Source organism: Salmo salar, chromosome ssa20, assembly GCF_905237065.1.
Source record: "Salmo salar chromosome ssa20, Ssal_v3.1, whole genome shotgun sequence".
NCBI lineage: Eukaryota > Metazoa > Chordata > Actinopteri > Salmoniformes > Salmonidae > Salmo > Salmo salar.
The window spans coordinates 24,987,346-25,008,279 of NC_059461.1; the positions used below are offsets into that span (position 1 = coordinate 24,987,346).

General features: G+C 42.8%; 3 protein-coding genes across 8 annotated transcripts; 2 read left to right on the top strand and 1 right to left on the bottom strand.

The window, feature by feature from the left end:
• The first annotated feature begins 692 nt into the window (after positions 1-692).
• LOC106579850 (ubiquitin-like protein 4A-B) lies at positions 693-4,006 on the top strand. 3 transcript variants are annotated; one of them, XR_001322761.2, is made up of 5 exons: positions 693-930; positions 1,367-1,472; positions 1,672-1,865; positions 2,201-2,359; positions 3,816-4,006. XR_001322761.2 is itself a non-coding variant. In XM_014160139.2 (5 exons), the coding sequence occupies exons 1-4, from the start codon at positions 883-885 to the stop codon at positions 2,306-2,308; spliced, it is 456 nt and encodes a 151-aa protein (XP_014015614.1). In that variant the 5' UTR covers positions 693-882; the 3' UTR covers positions 2,309-2,355; positions 3,816-4,006. The 3 variants fall into 3 exon arrangements, 2 of the variants coding, with proteins under 2 accessions (XP_014015614.1, XP_014015613.1); XM_014160139.2 differs by having other exon boundaries at positions 2,201-2,355; XM_014160138.2 differs by having other exon boundaries at positions 2,201-4,006.
• LOC106579849 (ras-related protein Rab-7a) lies at positions 2,855-6,420 on the bottom strand. Of its 2 annotated transcripts, none has more exons than XM_045703110.1 (6): positions 6,294-6,420; positions 5,132-5,189; positions 4,826-4,952; positions 4,400-4,618; positions 4,056-4,184; positions 2,855-3,901 (listed from the first exon to the last, which is right to left on the bottom strand). In XM_045703110.1, exons 1-6 carry the CDS (start codon positions 6,307-6,309, stop codon positions 3,812-3,814), a joined length of 639 nt encoding a protein of 212 aa, XP_045559066.1. In that variant the 5' UTR covers positions 6,310-6,420; the 3' UTR covers positions 2,855-3,811. The 2 variants fall into 2 exon arrangements, with proteins under 2 accessions (XP_045559066.1, XP_014015612.1); XM_014160137.2 differs by lacking the exon at positions 6,294-6,420 and adding an exon at positions 5,951-6,234.
• A 115-nt stretch (positions 6,421-6,535) lies between these two features.
• Positions 6,536-19,931, top strand: si:dkey-32e23.4 (dynamin 1-like). 3 transcript variants are annotated; one of them, XM_045702934.1, is made up of 19 exons: positions 6,536-6,728; positions 7,369-7,486; positions 7,685-7,826; positions 8,071-8,106; positions 8,351-8,397; positions 8,576-8,647; positions 8,755-8,841; positions 8,978-9,140; positions 14,734-14,854; positions 15,623-15,961; positions 16,372-16,492; positions 16,631-16,786; positions 16,868-16,957; positions 17,105-17,203; positions 17,411-17,524; positions 17,638-17,747; positions 17,864-18,023; positions 18,131-18,223; positions 19,067-19,931. In XM_045702934.1, exons 2-18 carry the CDS (start codon positions 7,385-7,387, stop codon positions 18,185-18,187), a joined length of 2,016 nt encoding a protein of 671 aa, XP_045558890.1. In that variant the 5' UTR covers positions 6,536-6,728; positions 7,369-7,384; the 3' UTR covers positions 18,188-18,223; positions 19,067-19,931.
• Positions 19,932-20,934: the final 1,003 nt, after the last annotated feature.

Below are 20,934 nucleotides of genomic sequence, written 5' to 3' on the forward strand. Positions count from 1 at the left end.
TTTTCAGGGGGGGTTTCTGCTGCACCCTACGCACCCCTACTTCCTGCGGCAATGCCCTTTCGGTGCTCTCCCACCTCCAACTGGCTGGATGTAGTGGCATCCCCTGGTGTCCCCGGCCGTGGGTCTGTCCCCCTCTCTGGGCGTCGGCCCTTCTCCCCGAAACGCATGTAAACGCCCCCCAAAAATAAACAAGTACAAGCTGGGAGTATCTATGATTCTCTTAAAGTAGCAGAACTCTGTCATTAGAGATCTTTCCCCATTGACTTGTTTGGGCGGATTACTATGTGCCCGTGGTTAAACTACTCTAAAACAGCCAGTGTAATTAGGTATACTCTATCATGACAGCTTAATATTAAGGGTTGTTCTCCAAAAGTTTCTAAAACAGACAGGAGACCACAGAAATGAGCACTTGTAGGTAAAATCGTGAATGTCATGTCATCATATCACAATAAGCTATTGTGGGACTTCCTCTCTAAGGAATTTTTCTTAAGAATTTGATGAGCAAGTTACCTAATGTTATAAACAAATAATATGTTAATTTGTGTAATATGCTCTCCATATCAAAACAGCATGATAAAAACGTTTAAAACAATTGTAATATCATCATGCACAATTCTTGCGACTATAACTGCATCCACGAATTTGAGATCGTTTTACTACGTTTATCCAAGCCATAAATAGCGGGGATGCAGATTACCGCAGCGACTGACCTGACTGGTCAATCCATATTCCACACAGCAGGGGGCAGCACGCGCATATTGAGTATTAAAAAGCAGTGGGGAAGTAACTAGAACATGATTGCTGATAAGGTTTGGGCTGTTTGGAGAAACAACAAACCTGTTATCATAACGTTGAATTGTTTTCAATTACACAGTCAATACAATGATTTTAACTATAAAACCACTTCAAGGAAAGGAGTGCAATGTACAGGTAAGCATTTATGAGCAAAAGGCAGACTGGAGCCGGTAGCTAGCTAACCTAGTTAGCTATGTCAGCTAGCTGCTACTGCTGTTTTCCAGCATCACGGGCGAGCATTTTAAAGGAAATGTATATTCGTTGTAGCTAGCTATTGAGTATCTTGATGCAGAGGATGTTCACAGCAGGTCTGTAACTTCATGATTTAGCTACAGGAAATGAAGCTAGCTAGCTAGCGTTCATGTTCGTAGCTTGAAGATAAAGCTCTGCGATTCAGGGCGTTAGTCCTCTCAGTAGACCAGACCTAGGCCAGGGAAGATAATGTGCCTGTTGTAGATATGGTCACCTTGTCAAGTGGAATAGTTCAGCAATATCAATGTGATTGTGCTGTCGCTATTACATCATTACTGTCAAGAATATTAAATGTCTGTTTAATCTGTCACAATTTCAGGTCACAGAAGATGAAAAAGTCTCCATGGTGAAAGAACTGGTGTCTGAACGTCTGAATATACCTGCAAATCAGCAGCGATTGCTTTACAAGGGGAAAGCCCTTGCAGGTACCTACACTGAGGCCAACTACTGTAGCTAATCATACACAGCCTGGCATTGTCGAAGTACCCCATCAGTGTATGATGTCACATCACTGAATCTACCAAGTTACACATGGCACTGCTGCATTCTTGAATATTCTTTATAACATTCATACCTGTACATCTATCACAAAGCCATACACATCTTTGTCCATTTTCGTTACAGATGAACACAGATTGAGTGATTATTCCATTGGGCCAGAGGCCAAGTTAAACTTGGTGGTTCGTCCAGCAGGGGAGAGGAGTGGGATGGCTAGCAGTAGCAGTGCGGTCAGCGGGGTGTGGCAGACTCTGTCCACTGTACTGGCAAAACACTTCAGCCCTGCAGATGCAGCTAAAGTCCAAGAACAGTTAGTCAAGGTACATACATTATTTCCATTAACAAGAGTAGGCAGCTGTTGGTACATATCCATAGATCTGATCATACTCGCCAACAGAACACATTCAGGTCATGCACATTATTCTGATTTTGGAGTATAAGCTGCTTTGCATGCACACGCATTGAATGCCTTCAGTTTCTACACTACATCAATAATTACCAAGTAAGTGTTTAAGAATATCCCTCCACATACTTTTGCTGAAGTACAGAATTCACTGAATGTTCTCACCTTTAGACTGCAGGTACTACATTTGTACTGTATGAATGATTTTATCAATCTCAGGCTAGTGATTAACACTGCTTTCTCTTCTAAAAGGATTATGAACGTTCACTTCGGCAACTCAGTCTGGATGACATTGAGCGCCTGGCCGGGCGACTGCTTCACCCAGACAGTGAGGGCATGGACACATCGTACATGGATTGAAAACCTGCATGTCTGACTTGACGGTATTCTGGCGATTCAGAGGAGCAGTGGGTAAATTTTAAAAGAGCATCGCAGGGGAGATGGTGTTAATTGACTTTCATGCTAAGAATCCTTTGTCAGCCTGATAAAGGTTTAATTGTACAGGGATAACATGAAAGGTTGACTATAGTGTAGCTGCAAAGCTTTCAGATCACAGCCTGTCTTAATGATACTTTTCTTTGTTTTCTCCATGCATTCCTGTACAATTAGTTGGATATTTTCACTTGATCAAATCAGACTGAAACGAGAGCCAATACCTTTTGACTGTTGGTCTAAAATTATCACTGAGTAATTATGGAAGTTCTTATTTATAAGCAATGTGTTGTAAATGAATGATAGTTTACAGACAACACACTCTGTAAGAAGGTTAGTTCTAGTTAATGTTGATCAGTGCAGTCATTGTATGATTTGTATATATTGTTTATACAAGCATACATTTCAAGTACTCACTTGGTCTAGGCCTAGCATAATTTTTTTTTAACTGAATAAAGCACAATCTACCTCAAATAGCATTTAGTCATAATTGTACCTTTTTATTCAACTGTCAGGAAATTATATTTAACAATTTATATTAAGATATAGGGACTCTGTTTAACTTCTACTTACAACAACCTTAACAATTTATATACAATTGATGAGGATGTTCATATAGTTGTATTTATATTATACATAGGTAAAAATAAGAGGTCAGATTGTGTGTGTGTGAGAGATGCTGCCTTATCTATGATAGCAGGATGTGCTTTGGCCTGCAAATGTAACACCTTAAACTGGGAAAAGCTATTTCAACTCCCATCTAACAAGATGTCCAGTTTGGAACAAGACTTGATAACAGGAATTTGCCTCTGACTGCATTATCCATATTAGAAAGCACACACTGCTGATCATATTGGATTTTCTAGTGATAGCTTCGTTTCCTCTCTCCCCACAAACACACACAGTCAAACTTCAGTCCCATTTGCACAATTTACATTTCAGATCAGCAGCTTAAAACTGTCTACCATTTCTTCATTGTTCATGCAAATATGCTGTACTTAGGTCTTCACCTTGAAGAGGAAATGCAATACCAAGTTCTTTAAAGAGGAACCATTATAGTTGTGACTGCTATGACAAACACAGTGAGCTAGCACAGAGACCGCAAGGAAATGGAAGGCACGTTGATAAGGGAGAATGCATTGGATGTCTCCCCGACATAACATACATTATTGCAGGACTGATGAGAGTATCAAAAACAAAATGTTTGACAAATACAAAGCCAGTCGTCTTGGTGAAAATACCGATATTGATGTAACTGATGTTTCAGTTCCTGCCACATTAACTTCAAAGAGAAACGGGGGAGGGGGGGATTTAGCATTTGTCGTCTCAGATCTTGCATATGTGAAGACATAAAATGATAGGAATGTACATTCTTGTAATCCCCCTTCAATCAAACATCAATGTGTATATCTGTCATGTTTCCTCCCTTCCTCAGCAGCTGCAGCCATCACTGGAGGAAGCTGGTCTGTCATCCCTCAGTTTGATCTGATCTGGGAAGTCATAAGTCTCCACTTCTGACTCCTAACAATGAGGACAGGAAAACATGGCAGGTTAATGCCTTCAAAAAAGTTCCAAAGTGAATACATGCTTGTATCTGCATCAATAAATTGTTCTTAAAGTGTGAAAGCTACGTCATGAGTTTAACATTATCCAAATTCAATCAGCATAGGCCTACCTGTTTGAGAGCATTTCGGCAAATAGTTTGAAAGGCTTGATCAACATTGATGGCCTCCTTCGCACTTGTCTCGAAATATGGGATACTGCCCTTACTCGTACACCACGCCTGGGCTCTCTTGGTCGTCACCTGTTCAGTAATATATTCATAAACAAATTACATTTCACACAAACAAACATTGGGGCTACACATGTATATAGTCTGGTTATTAACTCTACATTTTGGGTAAAGGGCTCTTAAGTAAGCATTTCATGGTAAAATCTACACTGGTTGTATTTGGCACATGTGACAAATAACATTTGATTTGATGGCACAACTTCACATATTTGGGCATATGTACAGACCTGCCTGTTCTCCAAGTCAATCTTGTTGCCGAGCACAACAAATGGGAAGTTCTCTGGGTCACGGGGGCTGGCTTGAATCAGGAACTCGTCTCGCCAGCTGTCAAGAGTCTTGAAGGTGTTTGGAGCAGTAACATCGTACACAAGGACACAACAGTCTGCACCTCGATAGAAAGCAACGCCCAATGACTGGAATCTCTCCTGCCCTGCAGTGTCCCAGATCTAGTAGAATGGATGACATTCATAACTGAACTCACCACTACATGCACTTCAATACATATCCAAAAGGACCATGTTACATAGAGAAAGGCTTGACTAAAATGTTTAGTTGTATACATTTCTATCAGGTTTAGACATGGTATTGGGACACAATACCGTGGAGAGGTTATGGAAGATGTGCATGGTCAAGGATAGAGATAAGTCTATTACCTGCATTGTCACAAGCCTGTCATCCACCATCACCTCTTTGGTAAGAAAGTCAGCACCGATTGTGGCCTTATACTGATTGCTGAACTTCTTATTCACATATTGGTTCATGAGAGAGGTCTTCCCAACTCTGTCAGTGTGGAGATAGAGGAGAGTGATGAACAAACATAGGCAGGGACAAAATTTGATAAAATAATCTTTAGGCACCTTTACCCAAAAATGAGTGGAACTCAATGTACATGAAGAATGTGATCTATGGGAAGGACCATTTGGAATGAACAGGTTTCACACTGCAAGTATTCTACTCACCCTGAGTCTCCAAGAATTATCACCTTGAGTAGAATCTTCTTCCGAGAAGCCATATTTGCTGATGAGGGAATAGGTAAGCGATTTCAGTGTGCATCAGTTAGGACTAGGACACTGTTACCACAGATGAACAATGTGGCAGATGTTTCACCAGATGTATACATCTGAAGTATCTGGTTGGCGTTTCCACTCACTACCAAATATGGTGATGAGGGGAAGTCCAATGGCCAGCAGTGGCAGAAGATGGAGGGAGATGCATTTTGTCAGACAAACTGCTAATTTTCTCATTGATGAAACATTTGATCTCAATAGAGTTTTCTGTTCCCAAAACTAGAATCTGTTATTAACATAGCAGACTACGTTTTGTAGACTTTACCAAAGTTTCTAAAATTGCTTTCTTTAGGAGTGCAAGGGCGAATTTAGTTATTGCACACCCGCAATTCGTAAAGTAGGCGTTCCCTAACTGAAATATATGTTAGAAACCGCCAATAGGATCTCGCTAGCTCGTGCTTAGCGCTGCTGCCTTGCGAGTCCACCCACTATGATGCATTTGCTTCCATTAGAAATGACAGGCTGTGGACCATCTTGGGTTAGTTAGAAATATCTTTGCTGTTATCATTTATCAGAGCGGCATCAAGAAGTCAATGCAGGATGCTTGGGATCCGATGTGTGACGGGCTTTGACCATGAATCGTGATTTACAGAAGAGACAAATCGTGATAACCCAGATGTTTGCTAACAATTCAATTTCCACATGACCTGACATATTAGTTAGCTAACGTTGGCTAGTTGGCTAGCTTTTAGGGAAAATCAAATCGTTTACCTTTTACTCTGGGCGTCAGACAGATGCAGAGAGAAAACTGTTGTTGTCTTGAATAATTCTCATCAACTAACTACTTTGATTAAAACTGGTAATGTCTAGACATACAACCCTCTGCTGTTTTTTATCAGAAGGTATGCAGCTTGTTCACGAGTCGGTCGAGGCAGGGTGCTGTGATTATCTGATCTGTAACAGACCTGGATTGGACTTTCCACGAAGCAAATTTGCGCAAGTCTTTTGCCCTGCTGACTCTCGTGAACACGCATTTGGGTTCCAGTCACAAGGGGCTGACGTTAAGTGTACATATATATATATTCCCATATATATATATTATTCCATTGGTTACCTTGAGGCAGCTGCATATATATTATTCCATTGGTTACCTTGAGGCAGATGCCCCAGGGGCAGAGTGGCCCACACTCATTGAATATGGTGCTTTTAAATGTTAGAGCATAAAGAAAAATGTGTGATGTCACTTGGAAAAAGAGGAGGGAGTTGCGTGTAGAGGGTGTTGTCAAAATTATGACAGACTGTATTTAAACCAATCAGCTAACCGTATAATATACGGAAAAACGTTGAATGACCAATCACCTCTTTAAAAAAAATATCTAAAAAAATCAATGACAGCCTTGAATACAACCCGGGTTGTAGTCGCTAAAAATACAGATAACGCTAAATTGTGGATAGTACAGAACTTCAGTTACTGTAGCTAGCTGTCATTGCAGTATGAAGTGAGCACGGTCTTGTTGGATTAAGAGGAACATCTTCACCGTGTTCTCCGGTAAGGAAACGACTAAAGCGTTAGCCACCTACCCTTTCCCTGCTTCCTCATCAGAGCACCTTGGCCTGAATCGGCTAAACGAGGAAGTCCAGCAGCATCTCCGCTTGTTCCCCTTCATAACAATGTAAAATGTAAAAAAAAAAATTGGCCAAATGTTGTATACCGAAAGACTTGACAATGCTACATGTCTGGTTGTTTGCGAAATTAGTCCTACATTTATTGCATGATAGGGGTCATAAGCAAGCTAGGTTAACTGACGTTAGCTGGCTAGCTAGATAGGTCTGGGTAGCGTTGAATATAGCTTATCTTGGCCTTTGGCCACTAATCAGCGAACTACCCCAAATCGAACGATTCCAGTTTTGTCTCTCAGTAGGGCCTGAATCCATTCCCTTTCACATGACCACCCGCGTGCCTTCCTTATGTAATGTTGGTTATCATCACGATAGCTAATGAATCACAACAACAAATACTACTGTTAAGCTATTGTGTAGTTTGTTTATTGCTTTCTAACGTTACACATCCTTATCCATTTGCAAGAGGTCTCTTGTTTTTGCCTTTTGTAGGGGATTAAGGAGACTCCTGTGTACTATATGTTTATAATCTCACCATTGCTTCTTTCACTTTCTTTTGCCAACTGTAGTGTCCAGTCCTAAGAAATGGAGACTCTAATTCCCATCATCAACCGGCTCCAGGAAGTCTTCCTGACAGTGGGGGCAGAGATCATCCAGCTGCCTCAGATAGTGGTGGTTGGCTCGCAGGTCAGTACAGAATCAAAATGCAAGAATCAATGGTTGTTACCTGTTACATTTGGGAATTGTGTCATTGTTGAAATGAACATATCAATGTCCAGCAGTCTTTCCAGGGAGATGGAGGAAGTATAGATAATAGCAATGAATCATTCATGTAGCTAAGTGTCAAAGTCTTTCTCAAATTGATCTCCTCTCTTCCCATGACAGAGCAGCGGCAAGAGTTCTGTGTTGGAGAGCCTGGTTGGAAGGGATTTTCTGCCTCGGGGATCAGGCATAGTCACACGGCGACCCCTAGTGTTGCAGCTGGTGAATGTGCCCCCATTGGCAGAGAGGAGACTGCAAGAAAATGGTATGCACTTGACACAGAAACAAAGATGTGATTGTCACTTTAAAAGCTGTCTCATGTTGCTTCTCGCAGATTAACAGTACACTGGACACACTGAAACAAGTCAATGCCAGTGCAGTTGACATTTACTCAATGAATTTCAATATCTCGCATTCATGTAATTTCACTCATTGGATAAAGCCTAAGTGGTCTTTGGGATGTTCTCTCTTTTCTAACATATTTACCATCCCTTCTTCACCTTTCTCAGGAAATGGGGTAAAACAAAATGCAAACAGCTACCCAGGTCTTTACTTTCATAGTTTATCTGCATGGACCTGTTGCGTTGTCATTCATCTTAATATCATCTTGTCATCCTCATCATCTTTCATTTCCTCTGTCTAATCATCACATCAACTTACAAACTCTGTCTCTGTCATATTTTGTTTCCAAATATTTATAAACCCCATCAAAGTCTGTTTTATGTGATACAACTATTTCATTACCATTTGCATATTATTTTACACTCAATCTTTTTATATTTTGTCAAGGGATCAAGGCTGATGAATGGGGCACGTTCCTTCATAGCAAGAACCAGGTATGTGGCACTATCTTCGATTTGCACAAATCTGTTTTGCACTGCACATTGAGTGTTTCATATTTGCAGTAGGGCATTACATTGTCCGAGAGACTTGGTACTGTATCTCCTAACGTCATGCTGCCAGGGGTGTTGGTGAAGTCGATATTTCAGTATCCCATCTCTGTTTGCATTATAGATTTTCACAGATTTCTTGGAGATTCGCAAGGAGATTGAAGAAGAGACTGAGCGTAGCTCAGGAGGCAACAAGGTTTGTATACATTGTAAATAAATTTGTCTTATCTCCAGTTTATGCATTATTGATTTGCTTTTATCTGCTTCTCGCTCCATCCCTGTTTCCTCTCTTGTGACCTTTAGGGAATCAGCCCTGAGCCCATCTATTTGAAGATTTTCTCTCCTCATGTCCTCAATCTCACACTGGTTGATTTGCCAGGAATAACCAAGGTAAGCCCAACCAGTGTGTTAATCCCACTAACTTGAAAATGCACAACTATGGTGTTCCTTATGGTAAAATGAATGCCATTACTCATTGAAAACAAATGATTAATTACAGTAATGTAGTTATTTCTTGTTGTACTAGGTTCCGGTTGGAGATCAGCCAGAGGACATAGAAGCTCAAGTCCAAGAGATGATCCTATCCTTCATCTCCAACCCCAACTCCCTTATCCTCTCAGTGTCTCCTGCCAACTCTGACTTGGCCACCTCTGATTCCCTCAAACTGGCCCGTGAGGTCGACCCGGATGGTGAGGCATAGTGTACACTTGTGCTCCTTCATTTTTCACTGCATGTCTTTTCAGTGTATACAGTGAATTCGGAAAGTATTCAGACATCTTGACTTATTCCGCATTTTGTTATGTTCCAGCTTTATTATAAAATGGATTAAAAAAAATAATACCTCAATCTACAAACAATACCCCATAATGACAAAGCAAAAACAGGTTTTTAATTTAGAAATTTTAGAAAATGTATTAAAAATAAAAACAGACACCTTATTTACATAAGTATTCAGAGCTTTTGCTATGAACCTCAATTGAGCTCAGGTGAATCCTGTTTCCATTGACCATCCTTGATGTTTCTACAACTTGATTGGAGTTCACCTGTGGTAAATTCATTTGATTGGACATGATTTGGAAAGGCACACACCTGTCTATATAAGTTCCCACAGTTGACATTGCAGGTCAGAGCAAAAGCCGAGCCATGAGGTAGAAGGATTTGTCCATAGCGCACCGAGACAGGATTGTGTCCAGGCACAAATCTGGGGATGGGTACCAACACATTTTTGCAGCATTGAAGGTCCCCAAGAACACAGTGGCCTACATCATTCTTAAATGGAAGAAGTTTGGAACCACCAAGACTCTTCCTAGAGCTGGCTGCTTGGCCAAACAGATCAATCGGGGGCGAAGGGCCTTGGTGAGGAGGGGTGGCAGTATCATGCTGTGGGGATGTTTTTCAGCGGCAGGGACTGGGAGACTAGTCAGAATCGTGGGAAAGATGAATGGAGCAAAATACAAAGAGATCCTTGATGGAAACCTGCGTCAGAGCGCTCAGGACCTCAGACTGGGCGACGGTTCACCTTCCAACAGGATAACAACCCCAAGCACACAGCCAATACTATTTTTTTAAACATTTTTATTTCACCTTTATTTAACCAGGTAGGCTAGTTGAACAAGTTCTCATTTACAACTGCGACCTGGCCAAGATAAAGCAAAGCAGTGCGACACAAACAACAACACAGAGTTACACAGGGAATAAACAAGCGTACAGTCAATAACACAATAGAAAAAAAGGTCTATATACATTGTGTGCAAATGGCGGGAGGAGGTAAGGCAATAAATAGGCCATAGTAGCAAAGTAATTACAATTTAGCAAATGAACACTGGAGTGGTAGATGTGCAGATGATGATGTGCAAGTAGAAATACTGGTGTGCAAAAGAGCAGAAAAGTAAATAAAAACAATATGGGGATGAGGTAGGTAGATTGGATGGGCTATTTACAGATGGGCTATGTACAGATGCAGCGATTGGTTAGCTGCTCAGATAGCTGATGTTTTAAGTTAGTGAGGGGAATATAAGTCTCCAGCTTCAGTGATTTTTGCAATTCGTTCCAGGCATTGGCAGCAGAGAACTGGAAGGAAAGGCGGCCAAAGTAGGTGTTGGCTTTGGGGATGACCAGTGAGGTATACCTGCTGGAGCGCGTGCTATGGGTATGTGTTATCGTGAACTGAGATAAGGCGGAGCTCTAACTAGCATAGACTTATAGATGACCTGGAGCAAGTGGGTCTGGCGACGAATAGGTAGCGAGGGCCAGCCGACTAGAGCATACAGGTTGCAGTGGTGGGTAGTATAAGGGGCTTTAGTGACAAAACGGATGGCACTGTGATAGACTGCATCCAGTTTGCTGAGTAGAGTGTTGGAGACTATTCTGTAAATGACATCGTCAAGGATCGGTTGGATAGTCAGTTTTACGAGGGTATGTTTGGCGGTGTGAGTAAAGGAGGCTTTGTTGCGAAATAGGAAGCCGATTTTTATTTTGGATTGGAGATGTTTAATATGAGTCTGGAAGGAAAGTTTACAGTCTAGCCAGACACCTAGGTAGTTGTCCACATATTCAAAGTCAGAACCGTCCAGAGTAGTGATGCTAGTCGGGCGGGCGGGTGCGGGCAGCGAACGGTTGAAAAGCATGCATTTGGTTTTACTAGCATTTAAGAGCAGTTGGAGGCCACGGAAGGAGTGTTGTATGGCATTGAAGCTCGTTTGGAGGTTTGTTAACAGTGTCCAAAGAATGGGACAGATGTATACAGAATGGTGTCGTCTGCGTAGAGGTGGATCAGGGAATCACCCGCAGCAAAAGCGACACCGTTGATATATACAGAGAAAAGAGTCGGTCCGAGAATTGAACCTTGTGGTACCCCATAGAGACTGCCAGAGGTCCGGACAACAGGCCCTCCGATTTGACACACTGAACTCTCAGAGAAGTAGTTGGTGAACCAGGTGAGGCAGTCATTTGAGAAACCAAGGCTGTTGAGTTTGCCGATAAGAATATGGTGATTGACAGAGCCGAAATGGTCAATGATCTGTTTATTAACTTGGCTTTCGAAGACTTTAGAAAGGCAGGCCAGGATGGATATAGGTCTATAACAGTTTGGGTCTAGAGTGTCACCCCCTTTGAAGAGCGGTGCGCCAGATTTCCAATCTTTAGGGATCTCGGACTATACGAAAGAGAGGTTGAACAGACTGGTAATAGGGGTTGCAACAATTGCGGCGGATAATTTTAGAGAGGGTCCAGGTTGTCTAGCCCAGCTGATCTGTACGTGTCCAGGTTTTGCAGCTTTTTCAGAACATCTGCTATCTGGATTTTGGTGAAGGAGAAGCTGGGGAGGATTGGGCAAGTAGCTGCAGGGGGTGCGGAGCTGTTGGCCGGGTTGAGGTAGCCAGGAGGAAAGCATGGCCAGCCGTAGAGAAATGCTTATTGAAATTTGCGATTATCGTGGATTTATCGGTGGTGACAGTGTTACCTAGCCTCAGTGCAGCTGGGAGGAGGTGTTCTTATTCTCGATGGTCTTTAGTGTCCCAAAACTTTTTGGAGTTAGAGCTACAGGATGCAGACTTCTGTTTGAAAAAGCTAGCCTTCGCTTTCCTGACTGACTGATGTATTGGTTCCAGACTTCCCTGAAAAGTTGCATTTCGCGGGGGACTATTCGACGCTAGTGCAGTCCGCCACAGGATGTTTTTGTGCTGGTCAAGGGCAGTCAGGTCTGAAGTGAACCAAGGGCTATATTTGTTCTGTGCAGTGGCTTCGGGACAAGTCTCTGAATGTCCTTTAGTGGCCCATTCAAAGCCTGGACTTGAACCTCATCGAAAATCTCTGGAGACCTGAAAATGCCTGTGCAGCGATGCTCCCCATTGAATTTGACCGCGCTTGAAACGATCTGCGGAGAAGAATGGGAGAAACTCCCCAAATACAGGTGTGCCAAGCTTGTAGCGTCATACCCAAGAATACTCGAGGCTGTAATCACTGCCAAAGGTGCTTCAACAAAGTACTGAGTAAAGGGTCTGAATACTTATGTAAATGTGATCAGTTTTTTTTATTTGTAATACATTTGCAAAGATTTCTAAACCCTGTTTTTGCTTTGTGATTATGGGATATTGTGTGTAGATTAAGAGGGGGGAAACAATTTAATCAATTTTAGAATAAGGCTGTAATGTAACAAAATGTGGGAAAAGTCAAGGGATCTGAATACCTCCCGAGTGCACTGTATATATTTTTCAGGGTGTCCGCGGGTCCTTAAGTCTTAAATTAATTTGATCTGATTTTAAATGCCTTAGTTTCGTTTTCAAATGTCTTAAAGGTGGACTACAGTGTGTCTATAATATTGTCTCTCTGCTTAATTGTTGCCAACGTGGCAAGAAAGACAAAAATAGAACATCAAATAATAGTCAAGGCGCACTTTCCAGAGCTTTCCAACCACATGTTCTACTCTTTGTGTGAACATCATGTGCCAATGCGAGTCGGGCCATTGCCAGAGGAGAGCGGGAGAGGAAAGCGCATGGTAGCCTATACAATTTGATAGACAACACTAACTAGAGCTGGGACAATAAACCAAAAATTAGACACCGACATTGCCCTCCTCATACCGATCCGATTTGGCTTACGTCTGTAATGTCAGTGATTAGGCTGCACAACGTTCCTGCAGATGTTTTGGTTCTAAAACCATGATTTATTCAACAGTAATGTGCATTAACCTGCTATGAAAGTATCTGGCCTGTCCCTGTTTCGCTGCTTGTTCTCACTCCCTCTCCCACCTTTTGCGCACAGAGTGAAGGGAGAGATGCATTCTGAGAAGTGCAAGCATACTGACAGTTGAGAAACATTTCTAAATGTAACTGTGGGAAAGACGACAGTTTTTAAAACAACTGGTACTGAACAAGAGCAGAGTCGCAGCTTTATGTGAGTAGAACAATTATTTCTCAACTGTCACTATAGAGGAAATAACACCACTTTACAAACTGAGTAGGCTGTGTAATTGAGACGATACGGAGTGGAGAGCGCCATTTGCGGTTAGTACTCTAAGTAGCCTATAGGCACACAATGTAATGTTTTTGTAGGACATAAAATGTACAGTTAGATCCATTGAATGGATATATCTAGCAACAATATCTTTAGAGTTAGCAATCTAGCTAATGTTTGAGTTCCTACTTCCTCCGGTGGTAAAAAATGTAGCATAGCCTAGGGCAATATGCACAAAAAACATGCAGGCAAATTAATTTCGAGAGATCCAAAAAGATGTCTGATTATTTTGTCATGTTGCACATCAATATATTCATTATGCATTCCCTGAACATGTTAGATGAAATAGCGAACTTCTTTCACGTCTTACTTGGCACTGTCAGTTCTAGAGCTCTCTTGCTAAGCTACCTTGCTCTTAAGTATAGCCATGTGATACCCGATTCACTGAAAGAGGGATTTAAAAATAAAAAATAAATTGGGGGGGTTGTAGTCTTTTCTAGTGTAACACCTCCAGGAGAGCTGGGCGTGTAGACTATTTCCAACCCCACTCAAACACACCAGAGTTGATAAATCAACAGGACCTTGTTAAGCTGACTCAGGTGTGTTTTGAGCAGTGCTGGATCAAAAGCCTGCTCACCCATTGCCCTAGCTCTCTAGATGGAGACTGGACCACGTGTTTTATACAGTAACGGCTCAGTATATTTAAGGCATTTTTTCACAGTGGTATCATTATGGTGTTGAGTATCATTATACTAAGCTGGTAGTGGTATTGAAGCCAAAATTCTAAACACTTAGAGTTGTGATCTAGCTGATGATTTGGTCATTGGGGTAGCCTAAACAAATGCAGATGGGCAACCCCATACTTCAGCCATCTATAGCCTAGCCACTATGCTACTACATCTGTTAGACTACAGGAGAATGCTCATTGCTAGAATAGCACACCTGCTTGATAATGAGCCATGTAGGATATAGCCTTTGGTGAAAGAGCTAGCCCTAATATTAGCAGCTATGTCGCACAAGCAGATTTCAAATTTGTATTAATATGCATTCCAAGTGGCATTAAGGTCTTAAGTCTTAAATTCAACTTCATGGAACTTGCAGGTACCCTGTTTGTTCATTGATACAGATGTGTTAAATGTCAGTAAACATGGTCAATGTTACTTTTTAGGTTTGACCTCAACTTTTTAACATCAATGATTGCTATATACACAAAACATGTTAGATTACATAATGAACTGTGCCATTCAAGTGCTGTTATTGTGTGTGTGTATATAGAAATGGATAAAAGGGGTGTGTCTTTACCCAGCTGTGTCCATGTGTGTCTTGCAGGCCGCAGAACACTGCTGGTGGTCAGTAAGCTGGACCTGATGGACGCAGGGACAGATGCTCTGGAGGTCTTGCTGGGTCGGGTCATTCCAGTGCGGCTCGGAATTGTGGGAGTGGTCAACAGGTTTGTCCATATGCCTACAACTTATCTAACAGATTTACCTCATTCTTACTGGGTGACGTCACCTCGGTGCTTAAAAAGATGAAGTCCCATAGCAGTGAAAGATGCTATACAAATATTAGGCCAATGTATCACATCTGATTGAGTATAAAGGACCTGAATCATTATGGTCGTTAAATTAACTCAAGTACCCTCAGAGACCTTGGTGCTATAAACAATGAATGTTCCAATGGCCCTGCTATTCACCAGATCAAACAAAGCTCTAATTTCTGAATGATTGTCTCTCCCTACTTTGAGATCGTTCTCACACATCCTGCTAAGATAATGTGTGCCATGTCTTACTCATGGGGCTCCAGCACAGGGCTGATATATGAGTTATGTGAGGGATTTTTCGCCAAGGGTACACAATTGCAACAAAAAAAAATACATATCTGCCCCTCAGAGGCTGAAATGGTAAGTCATTTTCTGAAGTAATTTCACTGAGCAGAGACAATCCAGTTCAACCGACAGCTCACACTAGCAATCATAGCAACCGCCAGGGAAGGCTGTCTGAAGTCAGTAGGGACCTCAGCTTAGCACATTCCTCCAGAGTGCTAAAGATTAGTTTTAAGGAATCTGTACGGCTATAGTAACGTCCATTTCAAAAGTACTGCATCCTATTTGGGTGTATAATTTCCTGTTATGCTGGAGCTGGTGACCATCTGATCATGCAGAACCACTGTGGAGTATTCTGTAACTCTAGCTGTCATCCTCCATGTCTCTCCCTGCTAGGAGCCAGCATGACATCAACACCCAGAAGAGCATAGAGGACACGGCACGGGACGAGCAGGCCTTCCTCCAGCGCCACTACCCGTCTCTGGCCTCCCGCTGCGGCTCCCGCTACCTGGCTCGTACCCTGAGCCGCCTGCTCATGCACCACATCAGGGACTGCTTGCCGGAACTGAAGAGGCGTGTGACGGTGTTGAGTGCCCAGTACCAGGCCCGGCTCAGCAGCTACGGCCAGCCTGTAGAGGACCACAGCGCCACCCTGCTACAGATCGTCACCAAGTTCGCCAGCGACTACTGCAACACCATCGAGGGCACCGCCACGCACATCCAGACATCTGAGCTGTGAGTAGTTCAACAGCTTTAGGCTCCTTTATCCAGGCACCAATCATCTTTCAGTATTTTATATTGTATTGGAGCAACTCCTCATTGACCACCAAATATTTAGCAACCACCTAGAAGGTGCACAGCGGACATTTTGTGACATAAAACTTGGTTATTGTTCTGCTGAATGCATTTCACTTAGGCAGGTGTTTATTGTATTTCTTGGCCTCCTTGTAATTTTGTAGGTGTTCGTGTATTGGCATTTCATATTTTGTGGGTTCATTTCAATAGCTCTTGTACCGCTCACTGATTTATTGATTTCCTCAAGCATGTGAAGCAAGTATTGACTCATTCTGGCTGACTGCATCTGATGTTGACAACCCTCGGACACAGCCACTGATACTGCTTCCTCTGTCCTCCTCTCCGGTAAGCTGCGGGGGGGCTCGGATCTGTTACATATTCCATGAGACCTTTGGCCGCACTCTTCAGTCTATTGACCCCCTGGGGGGCTTGACGGAGCTCGACATCCTCACTGCAATCCGCAATGCTACGGTAATAACCATCAGCTCCAATCCAATTGTCTGTGTGTAGGTTAAACAGACGTCTTTGACTAGTTTTCCATTGAAGCTAATGGCTGTAGAGAATCACATGAGTTATGTTAATAGAGGTGTGTGTTGTGCTGTGCTGCAGGGTCCGCGGCCGGCCCTCTTTGTACCTGAGATCTCCTTTGAGCTGCTGGTGAAGAGGCAGATCAAGCGTCTGGAGGAGCCCAGTCTGCGCTGTGTGGAGCTGGTCCACGAGGAGCTGCAGAGGATCATCCAGCATTGCTCCTCCTACAGCACGCAGGTACACTAGACAAAGCAAGCCTGAACCAAATTGTAATAGAAGTGTCTCTGTATGTGTCCTGACATGCTGTGTGTTTGTCAGGAGCTCCTTCGGTTTCCCAAGCTGCACGACTCCATTGTGGAGGTGGTGACTAGTTTACTCAGGAAGCGCTTGCCCATTACTAATGACATGGTAAGACAAATTTGATTTTGTGATTTGACATTTTCAGTTCATTTTTTTTGTACAAAAATCCAGTGTAATTATTCTACAATTTAGTGCTATTGCTTACTGGCGGTCTGTCTATGTTCGTGGATGATTCTGAGCACAAAACTGTTTCAGGTCCACAACTTGGTTCAAATTGAGCTTGCTTACATCAACACAAAGCACCCAGACTTTACCGATGCTGCTCAGGTCTCAGCATCTGTCAACAGTCAACAGGTAATTCTGCCTCAACTCAAAGCACATGCTCTGCTTTCATGCATATAGATGAGCCTAATGTTGACCAAAGGGTTCTAGAGTCTGATGCTGTCTTCTCATACCAGTATGGACCTCACACCTTTTGAGGAATTCCAATAAGCCAGTTGTGACTTTAACACCGATACCAGAACAACTAAATTGAATTGACCCCCCCATTTCACCTCTTAGGGCCTGCAGGATGGAGATAAATGCTGGATGAATGAGAAGGTGGCTGAGGAGAAGGCACCAGTGGCAGGTTTCAGAAGCCCTGTTAAGGGCCAGGCCATCAACCTCCTGGACACAGTGAGTAGTGGAATCAACAGTCAGAACTGACCCAGCGCTACCCTGTAGAGCAGCACTGCATCTGATTCGATCTGTGACAGATTGTAACATCTGACCCCTGCTCTGTTTGCCAGGCAGTGCCGGTGTCCCGAAAGCTGAGTGCCCGGGAGCAAAGAGACTGTGAGGTCATTCAACGCCTCATCAAATGCTACTTCCTCATCGTCCGCAAGAGCATTCAGGACAGGTCAGAGACCGGCGCTCCAGGGCATCTAGGGGTGTTATTATTTGGGTATCCAGTTAGTGGTGAATTGAGCCTTCTCTGGCCTAGCTAACTGTGTGTCTTGTGACGTGTGTCTGCAGTGTGCCCAAGACGGTGATGCACTTCCTGGTGAACTTTGTGAAGGAGCGTCTGCAGAGTGAGCTGGTGGGCCAGCTGTACAAACAGAACCTGCTGCAGGGGCTGCTCATCGAGTCCCAAGACACAGCACAACAGAGGACAGAGGTGGCCCAGATGCTGGAGGTACTGTACAAGTGCTACTACTACCCCTAATTACTCTCATGCACATTGTGTTGTACTTTCTGTTTCTCCCTTTTTAACACCAGTATCCTTCTCTCTCTTCACTTCAGGCTCTCCAAAAAGCCAGCAACATCATCTCAGAGATCCGGGAAACACACCTGTGGTAGCCCAATGCAACTGTGTGTGTGTGTGTGTGTGTGTGTGAGTGAGAGAGATGTATGGCAATACCACTGAGCTTACACTGTCCATTAAACATCCAGCCGTCCTTTTTGTCTGTCCAGGATTTGGACTATTGTGTCTCACTGTGAATATAGTGATTTGAGACCAACACACTCAGGCAGAGCTGGTCCGTTGTGTTGATGTCTTTAATGTGAAAGAGAACCATGATCAAAAACAATTTTGTTTGTGTTGCAACAATCGTTTGTCTAAATGTCTGTCTGGTCTTTTGGTTGTCACGGTGTTGTTTATCATGTGGAGTATTACGTTGTTTTCCTGAGTCTTGCATCTGATCATGACAGGTTGTGCTGCTGCATTTGTTTCCATTGATTAGGTATCTATTTGTGAAGGGGTGATCTCAAACCATGACTGCTTGATACGCATGTAGCAGTTTCTGAACGCATGTAGAGTAAGTATAATCAGTCAGTATCAGGTTTCCCCTTGTTTTAAGCAACGTTCTGTAAAGTTGAACAGAGGGTGACATCCCAACCCGAGGTTGAACAGCGGGCATTGTCTGCAATGTAATGTTGAAATGTGATCCTGGTCTTCAGGGACGCTGCAGAGGTTTGGTTTGACCTGGTCTACAGCGCGGCTGGGTACAGTAGTTGTACCCTAGAGCAGACGTATGTTCTTTACGTGTGTCGCATTTATGTATCGTTCCAGGTGTACGGTTGCACTGTTTGTGCACATTTAGTCCTATAACAAAGTTGTACGTTCACAACAGAATAGAGTGTTCCTTTTCTCCATATGAAGTTTCTAGTCAGACTCTTATTTCGCATGTTGTTGGATAACTGAAACCACATTTATGAATAGCACCCACAAAGAGTTGAGTGTGTGTGTGTGTGTGTGTGTGTATAGATATTGTATAGCTAGCTTGTCAGGAGATGCAGAATAGTTGGTTGAGTCCAGCAATGATTTGAGGGCCAGGGGTATAGCGATTCATTGTAGAAATCTACTTAGCCAAAGGAAAGTTAAAATAATGCATTGAAATATTGTACCCCCCCCTTTAAATTAACCAATGTATGCAGTGTGCCTCAGAGAGAGGGGGCTGTTGCTGGGGTGCCACCTCTTCTGAAGACTATCCCTAGGCCTGCTTCTACTCCGATGACAGGGATGTTGGCGGTGTAAGAGAACAACATTGTTTCTGATTTGAACTTGTGCATGCAGCTGTAATTATATTCTCATTTTGTTGATGTAGATCCCCAAGGGAAGTATGCCTTGCAGCCTTTTATTTGTGATTCAGTACCAATTGCGTGACATTAGTGTATCTTCCATTTTAGAATTAGATTCTAAAGTGTCTCAAATAATTTATAGCGTAAGTGCATCGGTTTTTGTATGTCATGGAAATGTTCCCAAAGGATGATGATGATGATGATCATTATTCAGAAAGACTAGCCTTAAAGGAACCGGTACCAAGCACCATCTAGCAGAAACACTGACTTCTATGTGATCAAGGAGAGCACGGTGTTTAGTCTGTCTTTCTGAAAGGACAGTGTATGTGTGTGTACACGTGTATGTGTGAATGTCTAAGTTTTTCTATCTGAATGAGACTGTGTTTTCTATTATTTAAATGTATATCTTACATCTTTACAAACTGCCTGGAAGTGCTTGACTGCCAATATTTGTGATACATGTAAGTTGATAGAATAATATCTGTTCAGATGGGAGGGACTCATTAAACTCTTAACAACAACAGTCTGGTCTCTGTGAGATTGCTTTGCAGGATGTCCTTGATAATTGATATGATCTGTAAAGTCATGATAAGATCTGCAGAAATGTCCCATTCAGTCCTGCAGATGGCTATGACTCACAGCAGTCTGGTATCTATCGCCATTGTCCTCTATTCATACTAAGCAGGTGAGCTGAAATCACTAGATATGTAGGATTATTCTGAGGTAAGATTGGATCCTTCTTGAAAAAGACAATGACAAAGTGGCCTGCTTGTTGCAGAGACCGATTGACTTGCACTTACATGCCTGGCCCTATCTGCAACCTCATTTTCCCTGCCTATCACGTGCAACAACATCCGTTGTGATTGAGAAAACCAGCAGGACTCTAAATGTCAGCATTATCTAAAATACTGCAGTTTAGCGATGATGGATTGGCTGTCTTCTGGTGCATGTGTGTGTATAAACACACAGGCGAGGCTTGGATATCACGCTGAACAAAAATATAAATGCAACATGTAAAGTGTTGGTCCCATGTTTTATGAGCTGAAATATAAGATCCCAGAAATGTTCCATACACACAAAAAGCTTTTCTCTGAAATGCTGTGCACAAATGTGTTTTACGTCCCTGTTAGTATTTCTCCTTTGCCAAGATAGTCCATCCACCTGACAGGTATGGCAGGTGGATGATCAGAAGATGATTAAATCTGGATGATCATTACAGTTCCACCTTCTGCTGGGGGCAATAAAAGGACACTCTAAAATGTGCAGTTTTGTCAAACAACACAATGCCACTGATGTCTCAAGTTTGCAGGAACATCCACCAGTGCTGTTGCCAGGGAATTGAATGTTTTTCTCTACCATAAGCTGCCTCCAATGTCATTTTAGATTATTTTTGCAGTATGTCCAACCAGCCTCACAACTGCAGACCATATGTAACCACACCAGCACAGGACCGCCACATCCGGCTTCTTCACGTGCGGGATCGTCTGAGACCAGACAGCTAATGATACTGGGGGTATGAAACAGTG

Coding starts and splice junctions, on each gene's coding strand:
- LOC106579850 (XM_014160138.2), top strand. CDS start 883: ATGATTTTAACTATAAAACCACTTCAAGGAAAGGAGTGCAATGTACAG. Junction 931..1,366: donor GAAAGGAGTGCAATGTACAG/GTAAGCATTTAT, acceptor TCACAATTTCAG/GTCACAGAAGATGAAAAAGT. Junction 1,473..1,671: donor CAAGGGGAAAGCCCTTGCAG/GTACCTACACTG, acceptor TTTTCGTTACAG/ATGAACACAGATTGAGTGAT.
- LOC106579849 (XM_045703110.1), bottom strand. Junction 4,953..5,131: donor ATAATTCTTGGAGACTCAGG/GTGAGTAGAATA, acceptor CCACACTGACAG/AGTTGGGAAGACCTCTCTCA. Junction 4,185..4,399: donor TTGACTTGGAGAACAGGCAG/GTCTGTACATAT, acceptor ATTACTGAACAG/GTGACGACCAAGAGAGCCCA.
- si:dkey-32e23.4 (XM_045702934.1), top strand. CDS start 7,385: ATGGAGACTCTAATTCCCATCATCAACCGGCTCCAGGAAGTCTTCCTG. Junction 16,493..16,630: donor CTGCAATCCGCAATGCTACG/GTAATAACCATC, acceptor GCTGTGCTGCAG/GGTCCGCGGCCGGCCCTCTT. Junction 17,204..17,410: donor CATCTGTCAACAGTCAACAG/GTAATTCTGCCT, acceptor TTCACCTCTTAG/GGCCTGCAGGATGGAGATAA.